The 27,714-nt window shown below is 34.1% G+C and overlaps 1 protein-coding gene across 1 annotated transcript; it reads left to right on the top strand.

Annotated features, from left to right (window-relative positions):
* Positions 1–227: 227 nt before the first annotated feature.
* LOC106826096 (UDP-glucuronosyltransferase 2C1-like) lies at positions 228–27,683 on the top strand. Its single transcript, XM_014833251.3, has 6 exons — positions 228–1,013; positions 6,569–6,717; positions 12,419–12,550; positions 19,393–19,480; positions 20,840–21,059; positions 25,185–27,683. The coding sequence occupies exons 1-6, from the start codon at positions 290–292 to the stop codon at positions 25,462–25,464; spliced, it is 1,593 nt and encodes a 530-aa protein (XP_014688737.3). The 5' UTR covers positions 228–289; the 3' UTR covers positions 25,465–27,683.
* The last annotated feature ends 31 nt before the right edge of the window (positions 27,684–27,714 follow it).

The following is a 27,714-nucleotide window of genomic DNA, read 5'->3' as shown; positions in this document are numbered from 1 at the left end:
GAAATTACTTTAGATTTGTGTTTAACTTTAATCCTCTTTATTTTCATAACCTCTAAAAGAAGTTTTGAAACTCTGACTTTGAGTATTTTCTTCCTAATTTCTCTTGTTGACTTTATTGAACTTTTTCTTATCAAAGCAATTGCATTTAATTTTAATCAATAATACAAAGTATGCTGTTCAAAGTTCAGCCCGACCTACTATAAATTGTTGAGAGGGCCAAGGAAGAGATCTCTGCATTGTGAACTTCACACACTTGATTTAAGCCTATGTTTTGTTAGAGCAGGAGCTGATGATGAAGACTGCAAAAGGCTTCTGTGTCCTTTTCATGCTGCATCTGTGTTTCTTTGACTCTGGGAGGACTGGGAAAGTACTTGTATGGCCCATGGATTTTAGTCACTGGATCAATTTAAAAGTTATTCTGGAAGAGCTCCATCTTCGTGGGCATGAAATAACCATTCTGGTACCTTCACCAAGCCTTCTAATGGATCACACCAAGATTCCCTTTAATGTAGAGATCCTTCAACTTCCAGTAACTAAGGAAACTCTCCTGGAAGAGCTCAATACTGTTCTCTATGTAGCTGCTTTTGAACTGCCAAAACTTTCATGGTGGGACATGCAAGTAAAACTAACAGAAATGAGCAACCGTTTTTCAAGGACAGCCAAAAGAGTATGTGACAGTGCTATCACAAATAAGGAGTTACTCAGCAGGCTACAGGCAGCTAAGTTTGATATCTGCATTTCTGATCCTTTAAGTTTTTGTGGGGAGTTGTTGGCTGAGCTTCTCGATATTCCATTTGTATACTCTTTTAGGTTTTCTTTCGGTAATTTCATTGAAAGACTGTGTGCTGGGCTTCCAACTTCTTCTTCTTATGTTCCTGGTAGCACATCAGGGCTGACAGACAACATGACTTTTGTACAGAGGCTGAGGAATTGGTTCTTGTATGTCATGAGTGGCGTGATCTATTCGTATTTTCTACTTCCGGAATGGAATGAGTATTATAGCAAGGTTTTAGGTAAGAGAAATTTGTATGTAATAAGGATTTTTATTTTGTATGTAAAATGTAAATATTTATCTGAGTATATAAAAACTTTAAAAAGGTATTTTTAAGTGAGGACACAAACCCCTGTGGGTCTTGGAGTATCGAAGCTGTGGCTAAAGAGTGGCTAAGATGTTCTAAGCCAAAGTAAAGGATTCTTTTGTTTGTTTGTTTTAGATGTTAGAGTACTTACAATATATCAGAGAAGGAATAGTCTTTATATTTATACACAAAACCTGCTTGCTGCTACTAGTTTTTTCAGGTATCTGGAAAACCTACATCTAACAGTGTGATTTCCAACACTTTGGCCTCTTTCTCTCTTCTTTGTTTCTTTTGTACACCCTGTTTTATTTCTGATTAACTTGCTATTTCTTAGGCTTTCTGTTTGCATCCTATCCAGGCTTGGTGGCTTGGTTGCAGGGCTTGTCACATGGTGAGTAAAAAACTAGAAAATAAACGTATGTATGTTAGCTTCATCTGCTCTTGTCTCCCAAAAAGGGAAAAATTGGAAGATTTTTTTTGTGAAGGAACTTGTTTACAGATTTTTTAACTTATCTCACTGTTTTGTTGTTCTCATTCTATTCAAGAATGAATTAGAGGTCAACTAGTGAGCTTTGACCCTTTGCACAATGTTTCTCTCTATTTCAGCAAGTCCGTTTACCCCTTCTTTTTTCCTTTTACAGAATTGAGTTTTTCACTTCAAAAAAGTGTTCATATAATTGTCTTAAGAATAATTTTGCATAATCAATTAGTTATCTTTCAGGAATCAGTACCATATTTACATTTTTAGGGTTTTTTTGAGATATAATTGACATATATTACATTACTTTCAGGTGTAAAACAGTGATTTGATATTTGTATATATTGTGAAATAATGAGCACAATCAGTCTAGTTAACATCCATAACCGCACACAGTTACAAATTTTTTTTCTTGAGATGGGAAGTTTTAAGATGACTTTACTAGTAACTTTAATACAGTATTAATCAGTCTAGTCACCATGCTGTACATCATATCCTTAGGGCTTATTTTAGAACAAAAATTTTGTACCTTTTGAACACCTTCACCTATTATACCCACCGTCCAACTCCCATATGTGACAAGCACTAATGTATTCGCTGTATCCATAAGTTTTATTTTGTTTTGTTTTGTGTTTTTAGATTGCACATTTAAGTGAAATTATGCAGTGTTTGTCTTTCTCTGTCTGACTTACCGCACTTACCATAATTCCCTCAAGGTTCATCCATATTGAGGCAAATGGCAGGATTTCCTTTTTTCTCATGGCCTCATAATACTCCATTGTATATATACCATGTTTTCTTCACACATTCATCCATTAATGTATACTTATGTTGTTTCCCTGTCTTGGCTATTTTAAATAATGCTGCAATAAAAATGAGAATGCAGACATTTCTTTGAGATAATGATTGTGGAATTGTTGGATCATTTGGTAGTTATATTTTTAATCTTTTGAGGAAGTTCCATACTGTTTTCCATAGTGGTCACACCAATTTACATTCCCACCAATAGTGCACAAGGGTTCGTTTTTCTCCATGTTCTTGCCATCATCTGTTATGTCTTGTATTTTTGATGATAGCCATCCTAATGGGTGTGAGGTGATAGCTCATTGTGATTTGGATTTGCTTTACCTTGATGATTAGTAAGGTTGAGCATCTTTTCATGTACTTGTTGGCAATTTGAATATCTTCTTTGGATAAATATCTATTCAGGGCTTTTGCTCATTTTTTCATTGGATTATTTGTTTTTTCACTATTGAGTTGTATGAGTTGCTTATATATTTTTGGATATTAACCAATTATGAGATATACGGTTTACAAATACTTTCCCCTATTTCGTCATAAGTTGTCTTTTCATTTTGTTGATCATTTCTTTTGATATGCAGAAGCTTTTTAATTTTGTGTAATCCCACTTGTTGATTTTTAATTTTGTTGCTTATGCTTTAGACATCATGTCGAAAAAATTATTGTTGGGAACAAATTCAAGAAGAATTTTTGCTATGTTTTCTTCTAGGAGTTTTACAGCTTCAGGTCTTACATTTAAGTCTTTAATCTATTTTGAGTTAATCTTTTTGAGTGCAGTAAGATTGAGCCTAGTTTCATTCTTTTGCATGTGAATGTCCAATTTTCCTAGCACTGTTTACAGAAGAGACTGTGTTTTTTCCATTGAGTATTCTTGGTTCCCTTGTAAGTTATTAGTTCACTGAATAAGCAATGATTTCCTTGGGGCTCTCAATTCTGTTCCATTGGTCTGTGTCTGTTTTTAAGCCAGTCCCATATGATTTTGATTACTGTAGCTTTATAATACAATTTGAAATCATATAGTGTGATTCCTCCATGTTTGTTTTTCTTTCTCGGGAATGCTTTGGCTATTTGGATTCTTTTGTGGTCCCATATGAATTTTAGGATTGCTTTCTGTGTTGCCAATTTTAACAGAAGTATCTCTAATAGCTTATCATTAGTAAAGTCTTTATCCTAAAATGTATTAACATTTTCCTTTGTAGTTGTGATCCTTTATTTTCTAAAGCAGCAACCCTTCTCCTTTCTTCTGGTATGTGTTCTAAATTTTCTCTGAGAAATTATTTCCTCACCAACTCACAAGAAATATGAGTGCTTCTAATGAAGTATGTTGCCCAGGAATATGACAGATGTTCAGGAAGGCATACTACCTAATGAAGGCCAACACATTGCACTGAGACTTTTTCTGGATGTTCTGTGAAGGAGCAGGTGCTTATTCCTTCTAGACTTGACCCTAAAAAAATGCAGGTGGAGAATGCTGCATCCATCACTTATCCATGGTCAGAGTTCAAGTAGCAAAAGGCAAAAGTGAGAAAAGATAACTTAAAATCTCATCCTGGAGACGTTTTCTGAGTCCTGGATTAGGCAGTGACTGATCTACCACTGGATCTAAATTCTTTGTTTACTTCTGTTCTAGCAGTTTCCTAGTCAGTTTTGGAACCTCTTACATAGTGAAGCATGAATGATAGGGTATGACTCTGTCTCTGATTCTTTCCTAACTCTTGGCACTCTAGAATATTCTTTCTAGGAATATATCAATAATCTTAGAAAGAAAAATGAAGGCTTGATAAATAGAAGGAAAACATTTCTTGACTCTCATAAATTTAAAAATCCTATTAACTATATGTTATCATTCAGTTATTCAGAAAATAGAATCTTCTCTTGCTAATGTATTCTAAGTATATTTTTCAAATTTTTAAAAATATAACTCATATCTCTTATAGAATTATTAAGTGAAGCATGCCATAGATATGTTCCACTCATCGAGGAGGAAATCAAGAGATGGCAAATATGGTTCAAAAATATTTTGAGAAACTATTTATAAACATTTTGGGAAAAATAAGGAATGTTAAGCTAATACTACTAGGTTAGACACAAAACTGCTTAATGTCCTATAGGCAATAAAATCATAATTTGGAGGGTGATCTTTTCTACCAGACAGAAATATGCAAGTTAACACTTAATGTTACTGTATCTAGATTCAGAAGTCCATAGTAAATCAATACTAAACAACAAAGTAAAATATAAGCACATTTTCCTAAAGAATTGAAAAAGTCCTTCATTTGTTGTTCAACAATGCCCCTGCCTGGTATCAAATAAGCATGCTGTGGTTTCTTTTGATTTCCAAATTTGGAACATAGTCTCATAGGCTCTTTATCAAAAACCATTATGTTTTACTCTTCTTGTACTATGTTGTCTTCATTTCAATAAGATGCATTAAGCACAGTAGATTATTACTAAGTAAAGATTTAACAGGAAAAAGATATTATCTTGTTATGAAAGAGGGTGAATCAACTATGTAACTCTGCAATTCTACTCCTAGGTACATATCCAAGATAAATAAAAACAAATGTCCCTAAAAATATATACATGAATGCTCATAGGAGCACTATTCATAGTAGTGAAAGATGGAAACCCAAAAGTTCATCGACTGATGAATGGATAAACAAAATGAAGTATATCCATACAAAGAAATATTATTCGGCAATGAAAAATAATGAAGTAATGATAGATACTACAACATGGATGAACCTTGAAAATATTACGCTAAGTAAAAGAAGGTAGCACCTAAGACCATATAGTATATGATTTCATTTATGTGAAATCAAATAAGATTATTCTGGAATAGGGAAGTAGAAACAGAAAGTAGATTAGTAGTTATCATGGGCTGGGAAGAGGGGGAAATGGAGAATGATTGCCAATGGACATGGGATTTCTTCTGGGGGTAAGAAAATATTCTAAAATTAAATTGTGGTGAGGGTTGCACAACTTTATGAATATACTAAAAACTACTCAATTGTGTATTTAAAAGGAAGACTTATATGGTATATAAATTATGTCTCAATAAAACTGTCATAAAAAGAGTGATGGAGCAAAGCATCACACAAAGAGAATAAGATTATACCCATGGCCGACACCAATAAGACACCAAAATGGGATAAGTATTGAATACAAAACTGAATTATGAATACATTTGTTGTTAGCAGGCTCAAACTCATAAAGTATTGATACTTGCCTGTGACCTCTTATACAGGTAGATTGTCCTGGTCATTTCAAAATCCCTCATATTTTCTGATCAAAACTTTACTGCACTTAGAACACCAAAGAGAATATTCAAAAAGCCATATGGTGGGAAACTCTACAGTAGTTACAATTTCCTCATGTCAGTAATCCTGAATATATATTTTGAAAGGACGCTAAATCTCTGGGTAAGCTTTCTTATACCACGATAATTGAATGGAATTTAGAAAGAAGCACTGGCTGCAAACTAAGGAAAAAGATTTAATTCAGCATTCTTTTTCTGTTAATGTTTAATAGCTACCATGTCATTTGAAAAGTACCCCTTTTGTACTGTTTTACAAATAAATGTGTCAGAATAGCAAATATTTTGCCCGCAGATTATTATGCAGTGCTATATCTTCTCCAAAGAAGACAAAGTCTTGTGCAACAGGAACTTTCATTTTCTATAGCAAAGGAGATAAGCACTTTCAAAATTTATTAAAAGATTTCCATTCCTGGTAAGATGTAATTAGTTATGGAAGCACACTTGAAAACACTATAAAAAGCTAGATAAATTGCAAAAGTCATTTTTCAAAGATATCAAAAGGCTTTTGGAGCACCAAGGGTGAGATAACTTGGAATTGGAGAAGAGGAGGAGACAGAGCCACCGTGAGCTGAGGATCACTGCCTGAGTTCCCTGTTCCTGCTGGGAGCATTTGCCAACTCTGAGCAGGGACTAGGGCTCAGGCTTAGCTCAGGTAGGAAGACAATATTCCTGGCAGGCGTTTGGCCTTGTTCTAGACTGAAATCCTTGTTTGGTTATTCATAATCTCATTATTGTTTACTTTTCATTGGGGGGACGTCAATTGATTTCACATGGGTTACATAGGCCCAATATTGGTTCTTTAAGGATTTTTCTTAGAAAATTGGATGGTAAAGTATTTTCCAGTTAACAAATCAGTTTCTTTGTCCTCTATCACTCTTCATTTTTATTCAGGAAAACCTACCACAGTATGTGAGACTATGGGGAAAGCTGAAATGTGGTTGATTCGAACTTCCTGGGAATTTGAATTTCCTTACCCTTATCTACCTCACTTTGAATTTGTTGGAGGACTACACTGCAAGCCTGCAAAGCCCCTCCCGAAGGTAATTAAATGCCTTATGTTTGCTTCCTTGAGTATTTGTCTTGGGGAATGATTTCTGGTTTGTTATTTATAGTGTTTGACACTCAAACTGACAACATGGACATAGGAAATAGTGGACATTATCCTCTTGGACTATTATGCTGCCATAGGTATCTTATAACATTATCATGGCAATCATTAGTGATGTTCATCAAGTATGCCAGATATTGGATAGAAATGAAATTCCTAGCCCTGAGTTTAGTGGAACTGTGAAGTATTCTCTGGACAATGACTATGAGCTAAAGTGTCCTGGAGCACTTCCAGGCCCAACACTTAATTGGCAAGTCCATATACTCCAGAATTCTCTTTTCCTTTGTTACATCAACAGGCTGTGTTCCAAATACTGGCTACTCTGTCAACCTGAGTTCTGGATTAAAGAATATATGTACCAACTGCAGCTCAATAGATGGACTTATGGCATGAGGAAGAAAGAAAATGCTGTTTTAAGCCACTGAGATTTTGTAGTTGCATGTTATTTAGCATCACCCTGTCTTAGAAATGGACAATAGTGAGGAAATTATAATAATTTGAAAAGAGATCAAATAGAGATATGATGGTTTGTCAAAAAAATATGGCCGAAGTGCAGTAATAATGAACTGTTTGATTTGAATAGAAGGGAGAAATTATACTGGAGAAATAATCAGGGAATAGGTTGTGGAAAAAAAAGTGTGCAATACTAAATATTCTTTACTTCAAATTTAAGCTGAGTGAAGGACCAATGCATAATTTTAAGCAGTAATTAGATATGGCTTTCCCTTTCATATATCTTTGCTACTGAATTTTTTGTAATGGAATAAGATTTAAAGCAGGAAATGAGCTAAGATACAGATGCGATATTTCCTGCACGAAACTATATAGAAATTCAAACTACAATACGATACCAATTTTGTGTAGAAGTCGAAAGATTTAAGATGTATTTCAAAGAAAGTTAATAGGATTTGGTGATTGGCTGGAGATGGAGGTTAAGGGAGAGAGTTCAAGAACGAATCCTTGGCTTTTTGTTTCTTGGTATGTCTTTCTTCTATTTCTTTCTTTGTATAGGCAATTTAGTAGAAAATTTGGGCATTTATTAAGGCAAGGAACTAAAGAGGAACAATTGTGAAGGAAAATGATGCGTTCATATTTGGGCATGCTGAATTGGAAGTGCCAATGCAGCGCCTAGTCAGCGACTACTGAACACAAGTGTCCTCATCTCAGGGGACAGGTCTATGTGGTTTTTTAAACTTTTTAATTAATAGAGTTTTTTCCAGATCCATTTGCATTCATAGAAAAGTTGAATAGAAAGTGCAGAGAGTTTCCACCTGTCTCCTGTCCCCCTCCCACACACAGCTCCCCCACCATCAATACCCCACGCCAGTGTGGCACATTTGTTACAATCAGTGGACCAACAATTACACATCAATATCAACCAAAGTCCATGATTTACATTAAGGTTAACTCTTTGTGATGTACATTCTATACGTTTTGATAAATGTATAATGACTTGTATCCACCCTGATAGTATCATACAGAATAGTTTCTCGGCTCTAAAATTCCCTTGTGCTCCACTCATTCATCACTCCCTGTCCCTAAATGCTGTGAAATCACCAATTTTTTTACTCCCTCAACAGTTTTTCCTTTTCCATAAGAAGTGGTTTTAAATTAATGATGTCAAGGATTAAAAAGACGTGATTTTGTACAGATTAAGTCACCCTAGGTAAAAACAGAAATTGCAGAGGAGCAGAAGACTATGAGCGAGATGCCAAAGGCTTCTGTGAACAGGGGTGTTCCTGAAAGTCTGACAGGTGGCATAGTGAGCATGAGTAGTTGATAATACAGATTAAACACATAAGGACAAGGATATTTTTTAGAAGCAGAGGGAAGAAAATGGTTGAAAATGCAGGCAGAAAAGGGGAGGACGCAGATCAAGCCTCTGTCTGGACCCTGATGCAGGTAGGATAAAATGAGTAGAGTATAGTGAAAGGATTATAGGGCAAGACCCAAGTTTGTGGTAAGACAAGGAAGTATGTGAAATGTTCATTGAAGAGGCTGAAAATATTTGGTAATTTTTAAATCATGTAACAGAAAGTTTTACATTATCTTGTTATATGAATACAATAATTTAATTTTGACAAGTTGAATAATACTGGATATCCATTCTATATTTTCTAAACCATAGCTTCTGCTCAGAAAGTTATCCCTTACATATTTTGAGCCTTCTTCGTATTATTTCATACTTCTGGATAAAATATCTGTGTACCTCAAAGATTCTATTCTAAAAGCATAGAAGTAAATAGTTAGGACAGTGTGAGACTTACTTTTATGCATATATACTACATCTTAATAATTCAAATATATTCCAAACCCTCCTACTCCCTTATTGATCCAATAACACACACATATATCTATATATAACATAAGCCTGTGTGTATCTATTTATTTTACCAATGATGTGGCATGAAGGATATATTTAATGTTTCTTGTATGACCTTTAAGAATACCCAGAAAAAGTCAGAGCTTTAAGGTATTTCCGGTGAAATCTTATGTCCCCTGTCTCCTCTCTCCTCCCACCAAAGCACAGTGGAGCCTTGCAGACACTACAAAAGCAAAATCACCATCTCTGCATTCAAATAATGCACAGGATTTCACACTCATGAAACAATTTATTCCCAACTCCACGACGGCAGTAAAGTTTCATTAATATAGAAAGCATTTTTACAACATTTGATTTTTTGAATAATTCATGTTAAATTTTGGCATTAGAATATTTCAAGATTTTCAACAATATTCCTAAATCTAAAAAGCAGATTAAGGACAGCAGATCTTCATCTTAGATACAAATACAACAGCCAATGTGATGTGCAAAGTAACCCATATTAAGAGTGAAAAGTAAAGTAATCATGAGGTTTGAGGCTTTAATAGACAGAAACATGATGACAGAACCTGGTAAAACTTGAATCTTTCCACAAACAATAACCATATTTGTGTGCTGTGTTTGAGTTAGTGTCTGTACAATTTCATATGATAAATAAGTGGAAGCCCTTTTGTCAACTACATTTGTGCTATAATTTCTATGCAGTAAATTAGTCTGGATCATTTGTTTAGTCTCAACTGTCCACAGCTGCTTCTTCCCTTGAGTCAAAACCTTATCAGTAATCAGGCAGCTATGTCAGAGTAGTAAGATTCATTTAAACAGTATCCAAGGAATATCTTTGGAACAGGCTATTTTTTTCTTAAACTTTTGACCCCATCTACAGAAGTAGAGGAAGAGCCACACTCACCCGTGTCTAGGTGTTCTTCTCACACTCAGCTAAATAATCTGCTAGAATATGTGGCCTAATCAGGGTTCTACAGTAAGACTCAAATGGACTTTCATCTCTTCCTTCTAAGGGAGACATAGGGAAAGGTTGGGAAGAAAAGGGAAAAATTTCCCTCCCACTACAACATGAAAAAAAATGTCACTTTGATTTTGAATGCTAAAACATATGTTTGTGGAATCATGGAATTTAAGTTTTGTTTTTGTTTGCTTTGATTGAACCTCAGGTCCTCAGAATGTGTTAATCATACTCTCAACTCACACCTTTCCATAACCAGCCCATAGCAGACACTCCTTTTGATTTATTTTCCTACATTTTTCCTTTATGCTCTTCTCCAACATTACCCTACAATCAGTAGACACCTGGTCAAGTGCACCTAATATTTATTCTTTCATTCCAATTTATATAGGTAACTGTGAGTCTTTGAACAATATATAGCATTGATTTGAGTTTATGTAAGTGATGTTATGCTGTAATTCACATATTCTTTCTTTTATTACTCTATATGTTTTTTAAATATGTATCCAAGTTTCTATTTGTAAATGTATTTCATTCATTCTTGATGTTGCAGAGAATTTTGGTGTATGAATTTACCACATTTTGTTCTTTTGTTTCCCATAAAGGACAATTAGGTAATTTTATAATTACCTATATTTATAATTAGGTAATAAAAAATAATTTTAAAAAGATTGGTATCCTTACATATTAAGTCAATCCATCTATAACCAGAGTGTGATGGTCGATTTTATCTGTCAATTTGCCTGGTACCCAGAGATTTAGTCAAACATTTTCTGAATGTTTCTGCAAGGGTATTTTTAGATGAGATTAACATTCAAATAGTGGACTTTGAGTAAAGCAAATTTCTTTCCAGTATGTGAGTGAGTCTCACTCAGTTAGGTGAAGGCCTGAATAGAACAAAAGACTGACCTTTCCAAAGTAAGAGAAGAGTCTGCCAGCAGATGGCTTTCAGACTTGAACTATATTGGCTCTTCTCTGGATCTCCAGCCTGATGGTCTACCATGAAGATTTTGGACTTGTCAGGCACCATAATCACATGAGCCACTTCCTTAGATCTCTCTTGAATGATAGATAGATAGACAGACAGTAGATAGAATAGAGAGATATACACACATCCTGTTGGATCTATTTCTCTGGAGGACACCGACCAGTACACACAATATACCTCTCTATCTACTAGGATCTTCTTCGATGTCTTTTACCAGAATTTTAAACTTATTTCAATAAAAGTGCATGTATCTGTTCTCTTAAGCAGTTTATATTTTTAATTATTACAGTGAATGATGACATTTTAAACTTTCAGGTTGATCATTGTTATTGTGAAAAAATATTATTAATTTTTGTGTAGTGATTATAAATCCAGCCAACTATTATTTGTAATAGTTTGCATATTGGTTATTTTTGTTTCCCCAATATTGTCAAGTATATGTGTTCAAAATTTGTCTTGCCTGTTCAACCCTCAGATACGTTTTTTTTTTTTTGAATTTTTGATTGGCTTAGTTTGGATAGTACTTAAAATGTGGGGTGAAAAGATTTTTTTTTTTTACTTCAACATGATTAAATATGCAATTTGAATTTTGAATTCAAAGCCATACATATTTGGTCAGAAAATTATATGGTTACCTCATTCTTAAATGTGTTTCTAGAAGCTTATATAAAGTACAAATGGAACAAAAATGAAAGAAAATTTAAATTTACAAAACAGAAAAAAAAAGTAAACATACCTTTAGCATGTCATTATAATGGCTGATTCAACATAAAAATTAATGATAATCTTCTCAGTATCCAAGGCTAAATATGAAATGAAGTACCAGAGCTATTTATCTTAAGTAAGAGTCAAATGTTCTTCATTTGGAGCATTGTGGAGAGGATGTTAGAAGACAGTAGAGAATATTAAATGTGGTCATTGGCTTTTCAATCAACAAGCTTAACTTAGAAATTTGACTCTGCCACCTACTGCTGTGTGGCCTTGAAGAAAGTACTTAATCTCTCTGAGACAACCTTCTCATCAGCAAACGTACACATATCCCTTAAGATGACTGTGTACTTAAGTTAAATGATACATGTAAAGAGCTCAGCATCTGGTAGAAGATAACTAGTAGTCAATAATTTGTAAACACAAAGACATACCTCCAAAATGTTTGGACCATGCTTGATAGGAAACTTCAATTTAAATCATTTTTAATTTGCCTAATAACCAGTGATTTCAGGTCATATTACATACTTCAAAATGGTTACTTATTGAAAAGGCAGAACTGTTTTAATAAGTGAGATACATTGAAAAAAGTGCGTGATTATTGTATTCTCATAACTCTAGACTTTATATTACAAGGACTGTTTTCTTTACAGGAGTTAGAAGAGTTTGTCCAGAGCTCTGGAAAAGATGGAGTTGTAATATTTACCCTGGGGTCAATGATCCACAATCTCACAGAAGAAAAGTCTAACATGATTGCATCAGCCCTTGCCCAGATTCCACAGAAGGTCAGATAATCTTATTTTTTGAAAAGTAGCTTTTGTGAAATCCCTGAAGGTCTCCTTAAAAGTGTACTTAACCAGGCTGGCCCTGTGGTGTAGTGATTAAATTCACGCACTCCACTTAGGAGGCCTGGGGTTTGCCTATTTGGGTCCCGGGTGCAGACCTGTGCACCGCTCATCACGCCACTCTGTGGCAGGCATCCCACATATAAAATAGAGGAAGATGGGCACAGATATTAGCTCAGGACCAATCTTCCTCAGTGAAAAGAAGATTGGCGGTGGATGTTAGCTCAGGGTTAATATTCCTCAAAAAAGAAAAAGTGTACTTCACAAATGTAGGAAGTTATTGCTATTGTTACTGTTGATTTAACTGAGCCTTAAAGAAAGAGTTAGAAGAGAGAGAGTAAATGTTAGAAGAGAGTAGCTGAACACATTTGACTGTCTCTTGCTTTAAAACTGGAAATACTATCAGGAAAGCATATTGCAGTATTTTCTTTAAATAATGGCCTAAAACTAAATCATACACTGATCTTAAACAATCTGTCAGGTTTATGGCTAGGTTTTAAGACTTCCATATCATCTATCTTGTAATCTAATCTTGTTTTGTTGTTCTTGCTTATTTTATAAATCTAAGGCATACACACAAAGTGCAACTAACATGACAGAGAATAAAGGAAAAGATATTCAAAAACATGGCCTTAATTTACAGGTTCCTTGGAACTATATTTCCTCATAATTAATGGTTTTGGACCAGGCTCTGGTTGAGCCTGGAACTGACAGCTTAGGTTCCTGGAATACTCCTAAATAATGATTCTTCTATTTAAACAGTTAAATATTTTCAGTAAAATAGTAAAAGTTTAGTGCAGTTCACTCTATGATATTCCTACATGATATGATTTTTTTATTAACATTTTTCTTCATTATAACTGGGTAATGTTATTCTTATACTACCAGGGATACTTTCCTTTTCAGTTTTAGTTAAAATAGACAACATTAAAACAAATGACATTTTTAAGTTCTAAATGATCATAGCAATACTTGTGTTGATAACCAGATTTCTTTCAAAAGTTGTTCGTGGATCAGCACTCATTTAAATATTAATCTAAACAGGATCATCATGCAAATATTGAATTTTCTATTACATTAAAATATGATGCTTAGAGGTGCCATCAGGGTGAAGTAGGAAGGACCAAGGATTTATCTCTTCATGTAAACAACAATTATACAAGAAGAAACTGTTTGAAGTAACTGTTTGAAGTAAAATCGGAACAAAGAGGTCTAGCTGAGCACTTGCACCTTCCAGAGGAACATATGGCTGGTAAATAGTGATGAGCTAAAATTGGTCAATTTTAGCCTTCAGCATAGCAGCAGCTTCACATCTTCCATCATCCAAGCCCAGGGCAGGCAAAACGCCTGTATTTCAGGTATGATTTGGTGGAGCTAAGGTTGGCAGGAGACCATATACTCCAAATATTGAGGTTCTGTATTCCGATTGTTAATTGTTGCTTTTAATCACTGAGGTAGAGGCATGGAAGTTGGCCACAGTTGTGTCAAGCCTTACTAGCTGAAGCAGCTCTCAGGAAATTTAAAGGAGCAGCACTATTTTTTTTTCCTTTTTTCCCTCTTTCTCAATTGGGGAGCCAGATACCTAAGAAATAGGCCAGTCTAAAACAACCGCACATATGGTCAAATTTAGAAAGCCATGTGCATGTCCAGGGAGAGACACTGGCTCAGAAAATGTCAGATATGATGTAATATTTAACCTCAGGCTGATTATTGGCAAATAAAACCCATTCAACAATCAAAAAAGAAAAGAAAAATCAAGCCATAAGGAAAGGGAAGAATCATATTCCAGAGTTAATGTGTTATAAGAATCAAATGTCCAGGACTCTACAAAAATCATAAGGTGTACAAAAATATATGAAAGTATGGCTCACTCAAAGGACCAAAATAAATTAAGAGAAGGTATCCCTGAGAAAGCTTAGAAGTTGAAGTTACTAGAAAAAACTTTAAAACAATTGTCTTAAAGATGCTTAAAGAATTAAAGGAAGACATTGATAAAGAGAAGACGCAATATAGGAAAAGAATGAAAATATCAATAAAGAGAAAGAAATTATAAAAAGAACCAAAGCCCAAAAAAAATATTGGAGCTGAGAAGCACAATAACTGAAATGAAAAATTCACCTTATGGATTGAAAAGCAGATATGTGCAGGCACAAGAAAGAATTGGCAAACTTGAAGAAAGGATGATTGAAATTGTTGAGTCAGAGGAACAGAAAGAAAAACAAATGGGGGAAAGTGAGCAAAGTCTAACAGACTTGTGAGATGCCATCATGGTTGAAATGTCCTAAATTTAATGAGAGACATGAATCTAGAAATCCAAGAAGGTTAACAAACTTCAAGTAGGATAAACTCAGGGATCCACACCAAGACACATCATATTCAAGCTGTTGAAATGCAAAGACAATGAGAGAATCTTGAAAGCAGCAAGAGAGCTGCAACTCATCACATAAATGATCTTCAAAAAGATGATCAACCAATCTCTCATCAGAAACCTTGGAGACCAGAAAGCAGCGGGTTGATAATCTCAAAATGCTGAAAGAAAAAATTGCCAACGGAGGATTCTGTATCAGGCAAAATTTTCATCAAAAACGAAGTAGAAATTAAGACATTCCCAGATAAACAAAAGTTGGGGTAGATTGTTACCACTAAACCTGCCTTGCAAGAAATGCAAAAGGGACTCTTTTAAATTGAAATGAAAGATTGCTAGAGAGTGACACAAAACTATATGGAATTAAAAATCTGCAGTAAAGGTAACGACTAAGGCAATTATTAAAGCTAGTATTTCTGCACTTTTGAATGTAACTCCATTTTTTTACTTTCTCAGTGATAGAAAAGAAAAATGCATGGAAAACAATTACTAATCTTTGTTATTAGGAAAACAATGTATAAATATGTATTTTGTGATATTATTAACCAAAAGGGGGTGGAGGTATAAAGGAGAAGAGTTTTTGTATGCTATTGAATTTAATAACCAAAGGGTCAAAGAATAAATCACAGGGATAATGAAAAAATACTTTAAAAATGAATGAAAACACAACAAACCAAAACTTATGAAATGCAGTGAAAACAGTTCTCAGAGGAAATTTGTAGCTGCAAATGCCTATATTGAAAAAGAAGAAAGATCTAAAATCAATAACCTAATTTTACATCTTAAAGAATTAGAAAAAGAAGGCAAACTAAACCCAAAACTAGCGGAAGGAAGGAAATAATGAAGACTAGAGCAAAGATAAATAAAACAGAGAATAGAAAACCAATGGAGAAAATTAGTGAACCCAAAAGTTGAGTCTGAAAAGATCAACAAAATTATCAAACATTTAGCTAAGCTGGCAAAGAGAAAGAAGAAGATGCAAGTAAGTAAAATCAGAAATGAACATAGGACAACACTGCTAACTTTACAGAGATAAAAAGGATTATAAGGAGGATATTATGAATAATTGTACACCAATAAGTTAGACAATCTAGAAGAAATAGATAATTCCTTGAAACACACAAGTTTAAACTGACTGAAGAAGAAATAGAACATTTCAACAGACCTATAATAAATTAAGAGATGGAATTAGTAATCAAAAAATTCTCAACAAGGAAAAGTCACTGGTAAATTGTATCAAACATTTAAAGAAGAATTAAAGAACTGAACTAATCCTTTTCAAAGTCTTCCAAACATTTGCAGAAGAGGGAACACTTCCTAAATGGTTCTGTGAGGCCATATTTACCTTGATACAGAAGACAGATAAAGACGTCACAAGAAAATAAAATTGCACAGCAAAGTGCCTTGCAAATATAGTTGTAAAAGTCCTCAACAAAATATTAGAATATTGAAAGTAGTATTCACCATGATAAAATGGAATTCATCCAAGGAAATCAACGGTGTGTCAACATAAGAAATCAATGCAATGCATTACATTAATAGAATGAAGAAAAAAAAAAAACACACACAATGATTTCAACTTACATACAAAAAATGAATTTGACAAAATCCAATATTCTTTCATGATAAAATGCTCAAAAAACTAGGAATACAGGGAAAATTCCTCAAGATGACGAAGAATACTTTTGGAAAACCCACAGTTAACATCTTACTTCATGGGAGAAACTGAAAGCTTTCTCTCTAAGACAGGGAACAACACAAGGATGCCTGCTTTGACTGCGGCTATTTAACACTGTACTAGCAGTTCTAGCCTAGGATATTGAACAAGAAAAAGAAATAACAGACATCCAAATTGGAAAGGGAATGGTAAAACTATTTCTATTTGCAGATGACATCATCCTATGTAAGAAAATCTCCAAGAATCCACAAAAAGGCACTAGAACTAATAACCAAATTCAACGAAGTTTCAGGATGCAAGATTGATACACAGTAATCAGTTGTTCTTATATACACCATCAATGGACAATCTGAATGTGAAATTAAGAAAGCAATTCCATTTACAAGAGCAACTAAATGAATTAAATTCTTAAGAATAAATATAACCAAGGAGGCAAAATATTTGTATATTAAAACTGCAAAACATTATTCCTGCAAGACCTGAAAGAAGACCTAAATAAATGAAAAGTCATCCCATGTTCATGGATAGGAAGACTTAACATGGTTAAGATACGAACAATATCCAAATGAATCTACAGACTCAATGCAATGCCTATCAAAATTGCAACAGCCTTTTGTGTAGAAATGGAAAATCCAATCCTCAACCTCATATGGAACTGCAAGAGCCACAAATAGACAAAACAATCTTGAAAAAGAATTAAGTTAGAGGACTCACATTTTCCAACGTTAAAATTTAATATAAAGCTACAATAAATTAAACAGTGTGCTATTGGCAGAAGAACAGACATATAAACCAATGGACTAGAAGACAAAGTCAGAAATTAACCCTTGCATATATGGTCAATTGATTTTCAAAAAGATTTAAGACTATTCAGTGGAAAAAGACAGTCTGTTAAACAAATAGTGCGGGTAAAGTCTTGATAGTCACATGCAAAAGAATGAAGTTGGACCCTTACCTTACACTATATGCAAAAATTAACTCAACATAGGTCCAAGACCTAAACTTTAGAGGTAAAACTATGAAATTTCAGAAGAAAATATTGTAGAAAATTTTTCTCACATTGGATTTGGCCGTGATTTCATACATAATGACATCAAAATCACAGGCAACAAAAGAAAAAATAGATAAATTGGACTTCATCAAATGAAGAACTTTTGTGCATTGAAGATACTACTAAGAAAACAAAGTACAATGTCTACAGATTGGGAAAGATTTTGCAAATCATATGTTTGATAAGGGATTAATGTCACCAATATGTAAATAACTCCTTTAACTCAACAGTAACAACAAAAATCCAAAAATGGGAAAAGATTGGAATAGACACTTCTCCAAAGAAGATATACAATTGGCCAATAGGTAGGTCAAAAGATACTCAACATCATTAATCATTAGGGAAATGCAAATCAAAAGCACAATGAGATACCACTCTACATTCACGATGGTGGTCATTAATAAAAAAACGGAAAATAACAGGTATTAGTAAGATGTGGAGAAATTGGAACTTTTGTGCATTGCTGGTAGAAGTGCAAAATGACGTAGCCACTGTGGAAACAGTTTTGTGGTTACTGAAAAATTTAAACATAGAACTAACATATGACCCAGTAACTCCTATCTTAGCTATAAATCAAAAAGAATTGAGGCAGGAACTCAAACAGATTTTGTACACAATGGTCATGGCAGCATCATTCACAATAGAAAATGAATGGATACACAAAATGTAGTATATACACAGTTGGAAATATTATTCAGTCTTAAAAAGGAAGGAAAATCTAATACGTTCGACATGAATGAAGCTTGAGGACAAATGCTAAGTGAAATAAGCCCCTCAGAACAAGAAAAATACTGTATGATTTCACTTATATGAGTACATAGAGTAGTCAAATTCATAGAGACGGCAAGTAAAATAGAGGCTATCAGGAACTGAAGAGCAGGGAAATAGGGAGTTATTGTTTAACCACAGAGAGTTTATATTTGGGATGATGAAAATGTTTGAGGTGTCGACAGTGGGGATGGTTACACAACACTGTGGATATATTTAGTACTACCAAATTGTTTACTTAGAGTAAAATAATAAATATCATTATGTATATATTACCATAATAACAAAAAAGGCAATGTTGCTTCTATGTGACTACCAAGTATGTAACAAAGTTCAAAACACTAGCAAATTCTTAAAGTGATTGTAAGTAACATCCTTCTCCTATGCTTCTGAAAACTCCATTTAAAAAATTTCCTTTACCAAGGGGGCCAGCCTGATGATGCAGTGATTAAGTTTGCCTGCTCCGCTTTGGCAGCCTGAGGTTCACTGGTTCGGATGCGGGAGCGGACCTATGCACCACTTGTTGAGCCATGCTGTTGCAGGCTTCCCATACATAATGTAGAGGAGGATGGGCATAGATGTTAGCTCAGGGCTAATCTACCTCAAAAAAAAAAAAATTCTCTTTATCAGAATGGCTTAATAACACAAATATGTAATTATTTCAGATAAGACTGTCTTTGTTTTTCTTTATCTACTAAATGAGAATTCCTCCAATGATGATAGCCTACTTATAAGGATTATTGCAAATATTTGAAAACATAGCTGTAGTTTCAAAGCTTTAAAAACAACGATTACTTAATCACTTAAGGCCTCAGTTTACTCATCTGTTACATGGAAACATTGAACTAGATTAATTCTAAGTAACTGAATCACGTGATTCTGAAAATCTTCTATTAGAGTAAAGGTATTTATCTTAACAGGTTCTGTGGAGATACACAGGAAAGAAACCAGATACATTAGGACCCAATACACGGCTGTATGACTGGATTCCACAGAATGATCTTCTCGGTAAGATCAAAGAGAAGCAAAACTAAACACAATTGAATGACGGATAACCTGAATGATTACTCAATTACAAGTAAATCCAACAAACTTGTCTTCAAAACAAGCAGAAAAATCCCTTAATGTGATCTTCTTCACATTTATTCTGGAGCTTGTTAAAGAAAAAATTATTCATCACAGTTGTTAAAGACTGTAAGGCACAATTTATTTAAGACCATCGTGATGAGTATAAGTACTACTGCGATGGACTTTTGCAGTGAGGCAGAGAGATTGGACACAACTCTGAATACAACAAAAAATAGTAAGGATTTTATAGCCAAGCAGCAGAGTTGGGGGCAGGTCACTGGATGGAAAATTACACTTGGGAAACCTCAGGGGCATGGGGAGACCCTGGCTAAACTGACTTACCCAGATTCTTGCTGAAGGCAGGTCAGGGTGATCAGACATCACCTGAGGGATGCTGACAGATTAGGAAACTGATCAGATATAAAGAGTGATCAGATATTGAGGCTGGGAAATACTAACTAAACTGACTTTGTAGGATTCTTGCTAAAATTAGACAATGCAGAGCCCACACACAGAAGCCCAAAAATCATGGCCTCGTTGAGAGGAGAGTTCAGAGGAGCCTGAATAGAGTTTTGTCAAGGAGAAAATCTTTGTCAGGCTCTAACATTAATATGGAAGTTGTAATTCTCCCACTTATGATCCAATCTCTCCCTCCTCAGAATCAGAATCAACATACCTTTAGATCAGGCTCTCATTAAATTTGGCATAGAATATTTCAACACTTCTTGATTCTCTGCATCCATTTTCAACCACCTGTCTTCTCTCTGCCTCACTATAACTATTTGAAAATAAAAATATGACAAGTGTATTCATCATTTGTAATATTATAAAGGGCTCCTTGTTACTATAAAATCAAGTGGAAAATCCAATTTTCTTAAACACAGTACTTCAGGATCTTGCCCAAGTCTATCTTTCTAGCTTGTTATGCCAACATTCTCCCACTGAAACCCTGAACATCCTACCTTCTCTTCCCCATTCACACAAGACTTTAGTTTCTTCAATCCCTCCATTCCTTATTATTAATGTATTCCTTAACCCAAAAACTTGTCTACCTGGCAACTACTCTCCATCATTTAAATGCCACAGAAACCTTCTCAGAGGTTTTTTGGAATGAATTAATTGCTGGAATAACTAATTACTGCTTTCTTTAGAGTGTATAGGACTTTATATATGGCCTCATGGCACAGAATTCTATATTAGATGCTGCCTAATTGAATCAATGATTTATACAGGTGTCATGATTTTTCTGTTTCTGAAACTCTCACAACTTAGAATAATGATATATTTTTTTCCTGTTAGGTCATCCCAAAACCAGAGCTTTTATCACTCACTGCGGAACCAACGGGATCTATGAAGCTATTTACCATGGGGTCCCTATGGTGGGAATTCCTATGTTTGGTGATCAGGTTGATAATATTGCTCGTATAAAGGCCAAAGGGGTAGCTGTTGACGTAGACATGCGTACAATGACCAGTGCTGATCTGCTTAACGCTTTGAAGTCAGTCATTAACAACCCTTCGTGAGTACAGAATATATTCTTTACTGAGAAGTATCTAGTATTTTTAAAGAAATAAATTGTTTCATTCAATTTTAAATTGATTTCTTTTAAGTAATCACCAGCACATAAATAATATCAAATACAATTGTCTTTTACTTCTCAAATTCTATGGAGGCGTTTTGGTTGACCTGTTGTTAATGGGTAATAGATTACAACCTAATAGAAACACTAAATTTACTTAAAGAAAATAAGCTATTGTTTAATAGACACAAATCTTTATTTTTTTAATAATAATAATTATTTCTTAAAAACTGCCGAAATTACCATTATAAAGAATTTAGGCAATATAACAAAAAAACAGAGAAACAAAAATTGAAAATCACTTATCTCTCCTCATGCAGCTATAACCATTTACCAATAGAGAAATAATACTTCAGATATTTCCTTTTGAAAATTTATAAATAAAAAACAAAAAAGAACTAATTTTATAAAACTTGGATCATGCTGCTTTTTAACAAAAAATATTCTATATTGCTATATTTTAATATAAAACAAGAGAAAGAAAATAGAGTAAAATTGTGAGGTCCAAATGGTGACCAAGAAGACCCAGCTTCTCTGTCCCCTGACAAAGTCAATAATTGGAAAGCTATTCATGAACAAAATCAGCTCCAGGAGAGCTCTAGAGTCCATTCAAGAAATTTTAGCAAAGAAGTGAAAGAAGAGAACTGAGAACAATCTCCCAAGAAGAGAAGGAATACAGCTTTATTTTGCCTATATCATTCCATACCCAAGGCAGCATTGCTCAGTGCCAAGAGGGAACTTCCCAGCTAGAAAGAGTTCCTCACTGGGAAAGGAAGAATGAGTTGAGCAATCAGCTTCTCAGGCCTTTTGGGGCACAGAAATAGAAAGAAAAATCTTCAATTTATATGAAGATACTAAACACCCTAAATAGCCCAAGGAGTTCTGGGAAAGAACAAAGCCAGAGGCATCACACTTCCTAATTTCAAATAGTAATAAAAAAAAAAAAGTGATGGTTCTGGCAAAAAAATAAAAGACACAAAGACCAATAGACAGAATTAAGGGCCCAGAAATAAACCCTTGCATACACAGTCAACTAATTTTGAGAAGGTAGCCAAGAATATTCAGTTGTATTAGAATAGTCTCCTCAAAAAATTGTGCTGAGACAACTGGATATCACATGCAGGAGAATGAAACTATACATCTTACACCACTCACAACAATTCATTAGAAATGGATTAAAGAACCAAATATAAGGTCCCAAACTGTAGAATTCCTAGAAGAAAACATAGAGGAAAAGCTCTGTGTCATGAGTCTTGGCAATGATTTTTTGGATATGACACAAACAGCACAAGGAACAGAAGCAAAAATCAACAAATGGGACTATGTGAAAGAGGAAGCTTCTGTATGGCAAAAGAAATGATTACCAAAGGAAAGGCAGCCTATGGAATGGGAGAAAATATTTGAAATTATATATCTGATAAGGAGTTAACATCCAAATATATAAATAACATATATAACTCAATAACAAAACAAATAAACAAAAAAAAAAAAACACACAGAAAAATGAGAAGTACTGAATGGACATTTTTCCAAAGCATACACATAAATGGCCAAGAGGTACACTACAGGGGGCTTAACATCACTAATTGTCAGGAAATGAAAATCAAAACCACAATGAGATATCACTTCACATCTGTTAGAATGGCTGTCAAGAAAAGATGGGGTATAACAAGTGCTGGTGAGGATGTGGAGAAAAAGAGAACACATACCCACTGAGAATGTAAATTGCTACAGCCTCTATGGAAAACAGTAAGGAGTTTCTTCAAAGAATTAAAAATATGACTACTATATGATTCAGCAATCCTACTCTGGGTATATATCCAGAGGAAATGGCAACAGGATATGGAAGAAATATCTGCACTCCCATGTTCATTGCAGCATTATTCACAATGGCCAAGATATGGATACAACCTAAGTGTCTGTCAATGGGTGAACAGATAAAGAAGACGTGGTATATGAATACAATGGAATATTATTCACTCGTGGGAAAGAAGGAACTCCTGCCATTGGTGACAACATAGATGACATTAAAGCCATTATGCTAAGTGAAATGTCAGGCAGAGGAAGACAAATACTTTATAGTATCCCTTATATGTGTAATCTAAAAACACAAACCCACAGAAACAGAGAGTTGACCCTGGTGGTTACCAGGACCTAGGGTTGCAGGGAGTGGAGATATATTGGTCAAAGGGTGCAAACATAAATGTGTAGGTTGAATAAGTTCCAGGGATCTTTGTACAGCATGGTGATTATAGCTAATAATACTCTATTACATAGCTGAAAGTTGCTAAGTGTTTAAATCCTAAATGTTCTCACCACAAAAAAGAAATGGTAATTATGTAATGTGATGGAAGTATTAGCTGATGCTACATTGGTAGTCATATTGCTATATATAAATGTAACAAATGAATGCATTGTATACTTTAAACTTACACATTATTATATTTCAATTATATCTCAGTAAGGCTGGAAAAAATCCTTTCATTTTGATGTTACTTGGTGATACTATTTAATTTCAAATAAAATAACTGCGAGCATAAATAAATAAATAAATTCTCAAGAATAAATGATTACATTAATTATGCTATGTTAGTTCAAATAAATCAAATAAATATATTCAGGGAAAGAAAGAAAGAAACTTTAGTCAAGTTAAAAGAATTGCCAGACTTTGGATAAATATTTCTGCAATAAAATAGATTCATTACTTACTAAGAATTACATACACACCCATGAACAAAAATTGACTTTAGAGAATAGAATAATTATTTCTTAAATGTTTCCAATTTTCATCAATATAGAATGACTTCTCCCTATAAAATCATTTCTCAACCTACCGCCCACGTCTCTTAAACCTCACATCTTAATTTTTGTTTGACATATTATCAACATTACATAGTTAAGGCATATAATGTACACATCTTGTCAATGACCACAATTTCCAGTACTCAACCATTCTTTGGTATTTAAATGGACTTAATGGTGCCATTTGTGTTTTACCTCAGTCTTTCTATTCCTGAAGTGTTTTGTTTTTATTAATTTGTTCTCTGACATGTATTTTATTTATGTCTTGGAGCTTTTGTTGTTTTTGTTTCCTTGTTTTCCTGAGATATATCAAGAGGTACTTATTCTGTAAATTCTTGCATATTAAGAAAAGCCTACTCTGTTTTTTAAAAAACAAAAGCCAAGAGGGCTTTGTATAGATTTTTTTGCTCACAATTCTCTTCCTCAGAACTTTTTACATGTTGCTCGACTATTTTCTACAATTTAATGTTCTATATTCTCCTCAAATGATGATTGCACTTCAGTGTAGAAGAATAACCTCCCTCCTTCACCTCCTTCACAAATCCATGGAAATCCTTCTTCTAGATCAGCCACCCAAAACCTTAAACTAAAACCCCTCTCTGGTATTTTGTTCCTTGAGTGAAGTGAGAAGGGTTAGTGTTCTCGCTATTGCCCTTGTCCCTTCTCACCACTGGCACTTGCAACCATCTGTAGCTTGAAGCAGATTTCAGCATCTACTGACTCTCAGGCCCTACTTTTTGCCTGTAGGCTCACATTAAGCTATTTAGTGTGGTGTGAAATATAGGGGTCATGAAGACCACAGACAGAAGCCAGTACCTGCTACTGTTGAGACTAGCTTATCATGAACACTAACACTCCAGAACAAATCTAGCGGGATGTAGGGGGTCTCTTTATCATAGACCTGCTACTCAATGCTACTTCCTATCACTGTCTTGTTCCTAAAATTACACTGAGCAAGTGAGATCAAAATTCTGTATTCTCAATCGACACAGTCTACATTCCTGTTTCTAATTAGAAATTATTTTCTCCCCTACCTCCAATTATTACTTAGAATATGAAACATCCAACGAATTCCAGCTGATAGGCCACCATATCTAGAAATATCTCAAGAGGAAATTTACTGTCATATGCATTCTGTGCTCTTGGCTATATCACCTATGACATATTTATTATATAATCATGTAATATACTTAATAATACATAATTTGAAAAATATGTTCTTAATGAATTTTTCAACTTATTGTCTATGTATCTAAACTTTAGCTATAAAGAGAATGCTATGAGGTTATCAAGAATTCACCACGATCAGCCTGTGAAGCCCCTGGATCGAGCAGTCTTCTGGATTGAGTTTGTCATGCGCCACAAAGGAGCCAAACACCTGCGGCCAGCCTCCTACGATCTCACCTGGTACCAGTACCATTCTTTGGATGTGATTGGGTTCCTGCTAGCCTGTGTGGCAACTATTATCTTTCTGGTCACAAAATGTTGCCTGTTCTGTTGCTGGAAGTTTGGGAAGACAGGAAAGAAGAGAAAGAGAGAGTAGCTTCCCATGAGTTTGTCTGGAAATCTTGATAGGGTCCATCCAAATTAATCTAGCCAGTCACCTGAACAGATTCCTTTACCACTCTTCCAAGTTCTTGTCCGTTCCTTGGCTTATCAAGTCAGAGAACATAGAGTCCCCTAAGGAGTTTGCCACATAATTTAGAATTAAGGTTTAAAATAATTTAGTCTTTAAAAAGAGGAGATAAACATATAAAAGCATGGGAGTTGCTACTATTGAGATCTTAGTGCTTTACTTTATTCATTTCAGTTCAGCAAATTGAGATGCTATTTGAGGTCTTAAGAACATAATGATTAATTCTATGTTCAATATCAATCATATTGAACATTTTCTAAATGTTTAACATCATTTTCATACCCATATGTTATAATTACTGCATATTCTCGAAAACAAGAAGACAAGGAGTAGGATGGAGCAAGCTGTAACCAGAGTGTCCCTTCCAATAACAAATATCAGGAGACTGTCAGGGTTTCTACTCTGCTGTGAAGTATGTTTTATGTCACCAATTTACTTTCATATTACACGTCTGACTTTGTCCTCCTTGGAATATAAAACATTATTTTTTGTCTTCGATTTGAAGATTGCCTTTGATTTGGAAACTAATAGTGACATTACTTGATTTGTATTGTAACACTTTGTGGCTCCAGAAAACTAGCTGATTTTGACAAGTTGGCATGATTGATGGTATGGTGGAACAAAAGGAAATTATTGAAATTCAATACATACCTTTTAAAGTCACTTAAATTTAAAAAAGAATTCTTTCCTACGTTAGTTTTACCTATGATATCCATATTTGGAAAGAAGAGACAAAACTCCTAACTACACTGCAGATACTTGGGTGGGAAAAATGCATTTCTCAGAGATGCTATTTGTTATGGGGATGATTTGGTAAAATTCAGTGAGTTCCTGATTAGATGGAGAAATCATCTAATCAGGAACTCACTGAGTTTTACCATTTCTTCATCTTCCTTTCCTCTATCACTTCTGCTCCTCTCATGAACTCTACTGTGACCACTACACCAGGCACAAGTAATTAGGCTTCTTGTTAACTAGCGTTAGCAGAAATCTGCAGTCAACTTAGAGACATAAATTGAATTTGACTAGAAGTAAGGCTTTCTCTTCCTTTCTTTTCTAAAAAGACCCTCTTCAAATATATTTTCCAATTCTTCGCCCTTGAGTTCAAAGAATTATTCAATCTAGCTGTGATAGAGTGATCTATTAAGCGAGTTCAGTAAGTGATTTACCACAGAGTTTAATATTTATAACCCAAAGCTTAGTAGACCTACAATTATAGCTCTGTCTTAGAGCAATATGAATTTATTAGGAGGATGCCTGTTTTTTACATGAATACTAGCAGAAATAAGAGGCAGATAAAAAATTTATTCTCAGGAAATTAAGTATAAAGAAATATAGGAGAAAAAAGATATTTTCTCAATTTATGAAGATTTGAAATAATTGAATAATTATAATGTTTTCAAGTATAGAGTTAAAAAGTTTAAACACTAATGTTGCTTGGTTTAATATCTAATTAATGTAATCAAAGCAATAACTTACAGTGTTGCTGAAATATTAATTCTGGCAATAAGATAATGTTCTTTAATATAATAGTCTTTAAAATCATAGCTTAATCTTTAGTTATTTTATGTCAAAGTCTAGATATCCTTTCACTTTTTCATTACTTTAAAATAATGTAACATAAAAGAATTAAAGTAAACTCGAGATTTGATACTTTGTTAGCAATTTCTGAGTTTGTTCAAAAGAACTACCCTAAAAATAGATGATATACCTTATCTTGTAGAGACAAAAGCTTTTCTTAAAAACAAATATTTACCTATTTAATCATCTACGCATCATTATATTAAATATATTAACATTCTAGTAATAATTTTTGATATACCGAGGCTAAACCTTTGTAGTGTATTATATTTTATCCAGTTTAAGTTTTAATAAAAACACAATTTTCAGGAGTTTAATGACTTCTGACTTTCCTATTCAGTTAAAATAACATTTTAAATACTTTATCTTTGAACTACTTACAATTCCTATGTGACTGTATTATGAAATTCTACTCAAGTTTCTTCTGCATCATAAAGTAACTGAAAATATAACAAGTAGATGTAAATATTTTGTACACACTCACATGAAAATATATGTGAACAAAAAGTCATGTTCTGCATGTTATGAATAAAAACTGATTTGTATTGTTGTGTGCTTGGACTTTTTAACTTCCTT

Source organism: Equus asinus, chromosome 3 (assembly GCF_041296235.1).
Source record: "Equus asinus isolate D_3611 breed Donkey chromosome 3, EquAss-T2T_v2, whole genome shotgun sequence".
NCBI classification, from domain to species: Eukaryota; Metazoa; Chordata; class Mammalia; order Perissodactyla; family Equidae; genus Equus; species Equus asinus.
This window is presented reverse-complemented; position numbering and strand designations above follow the sequence as displayed.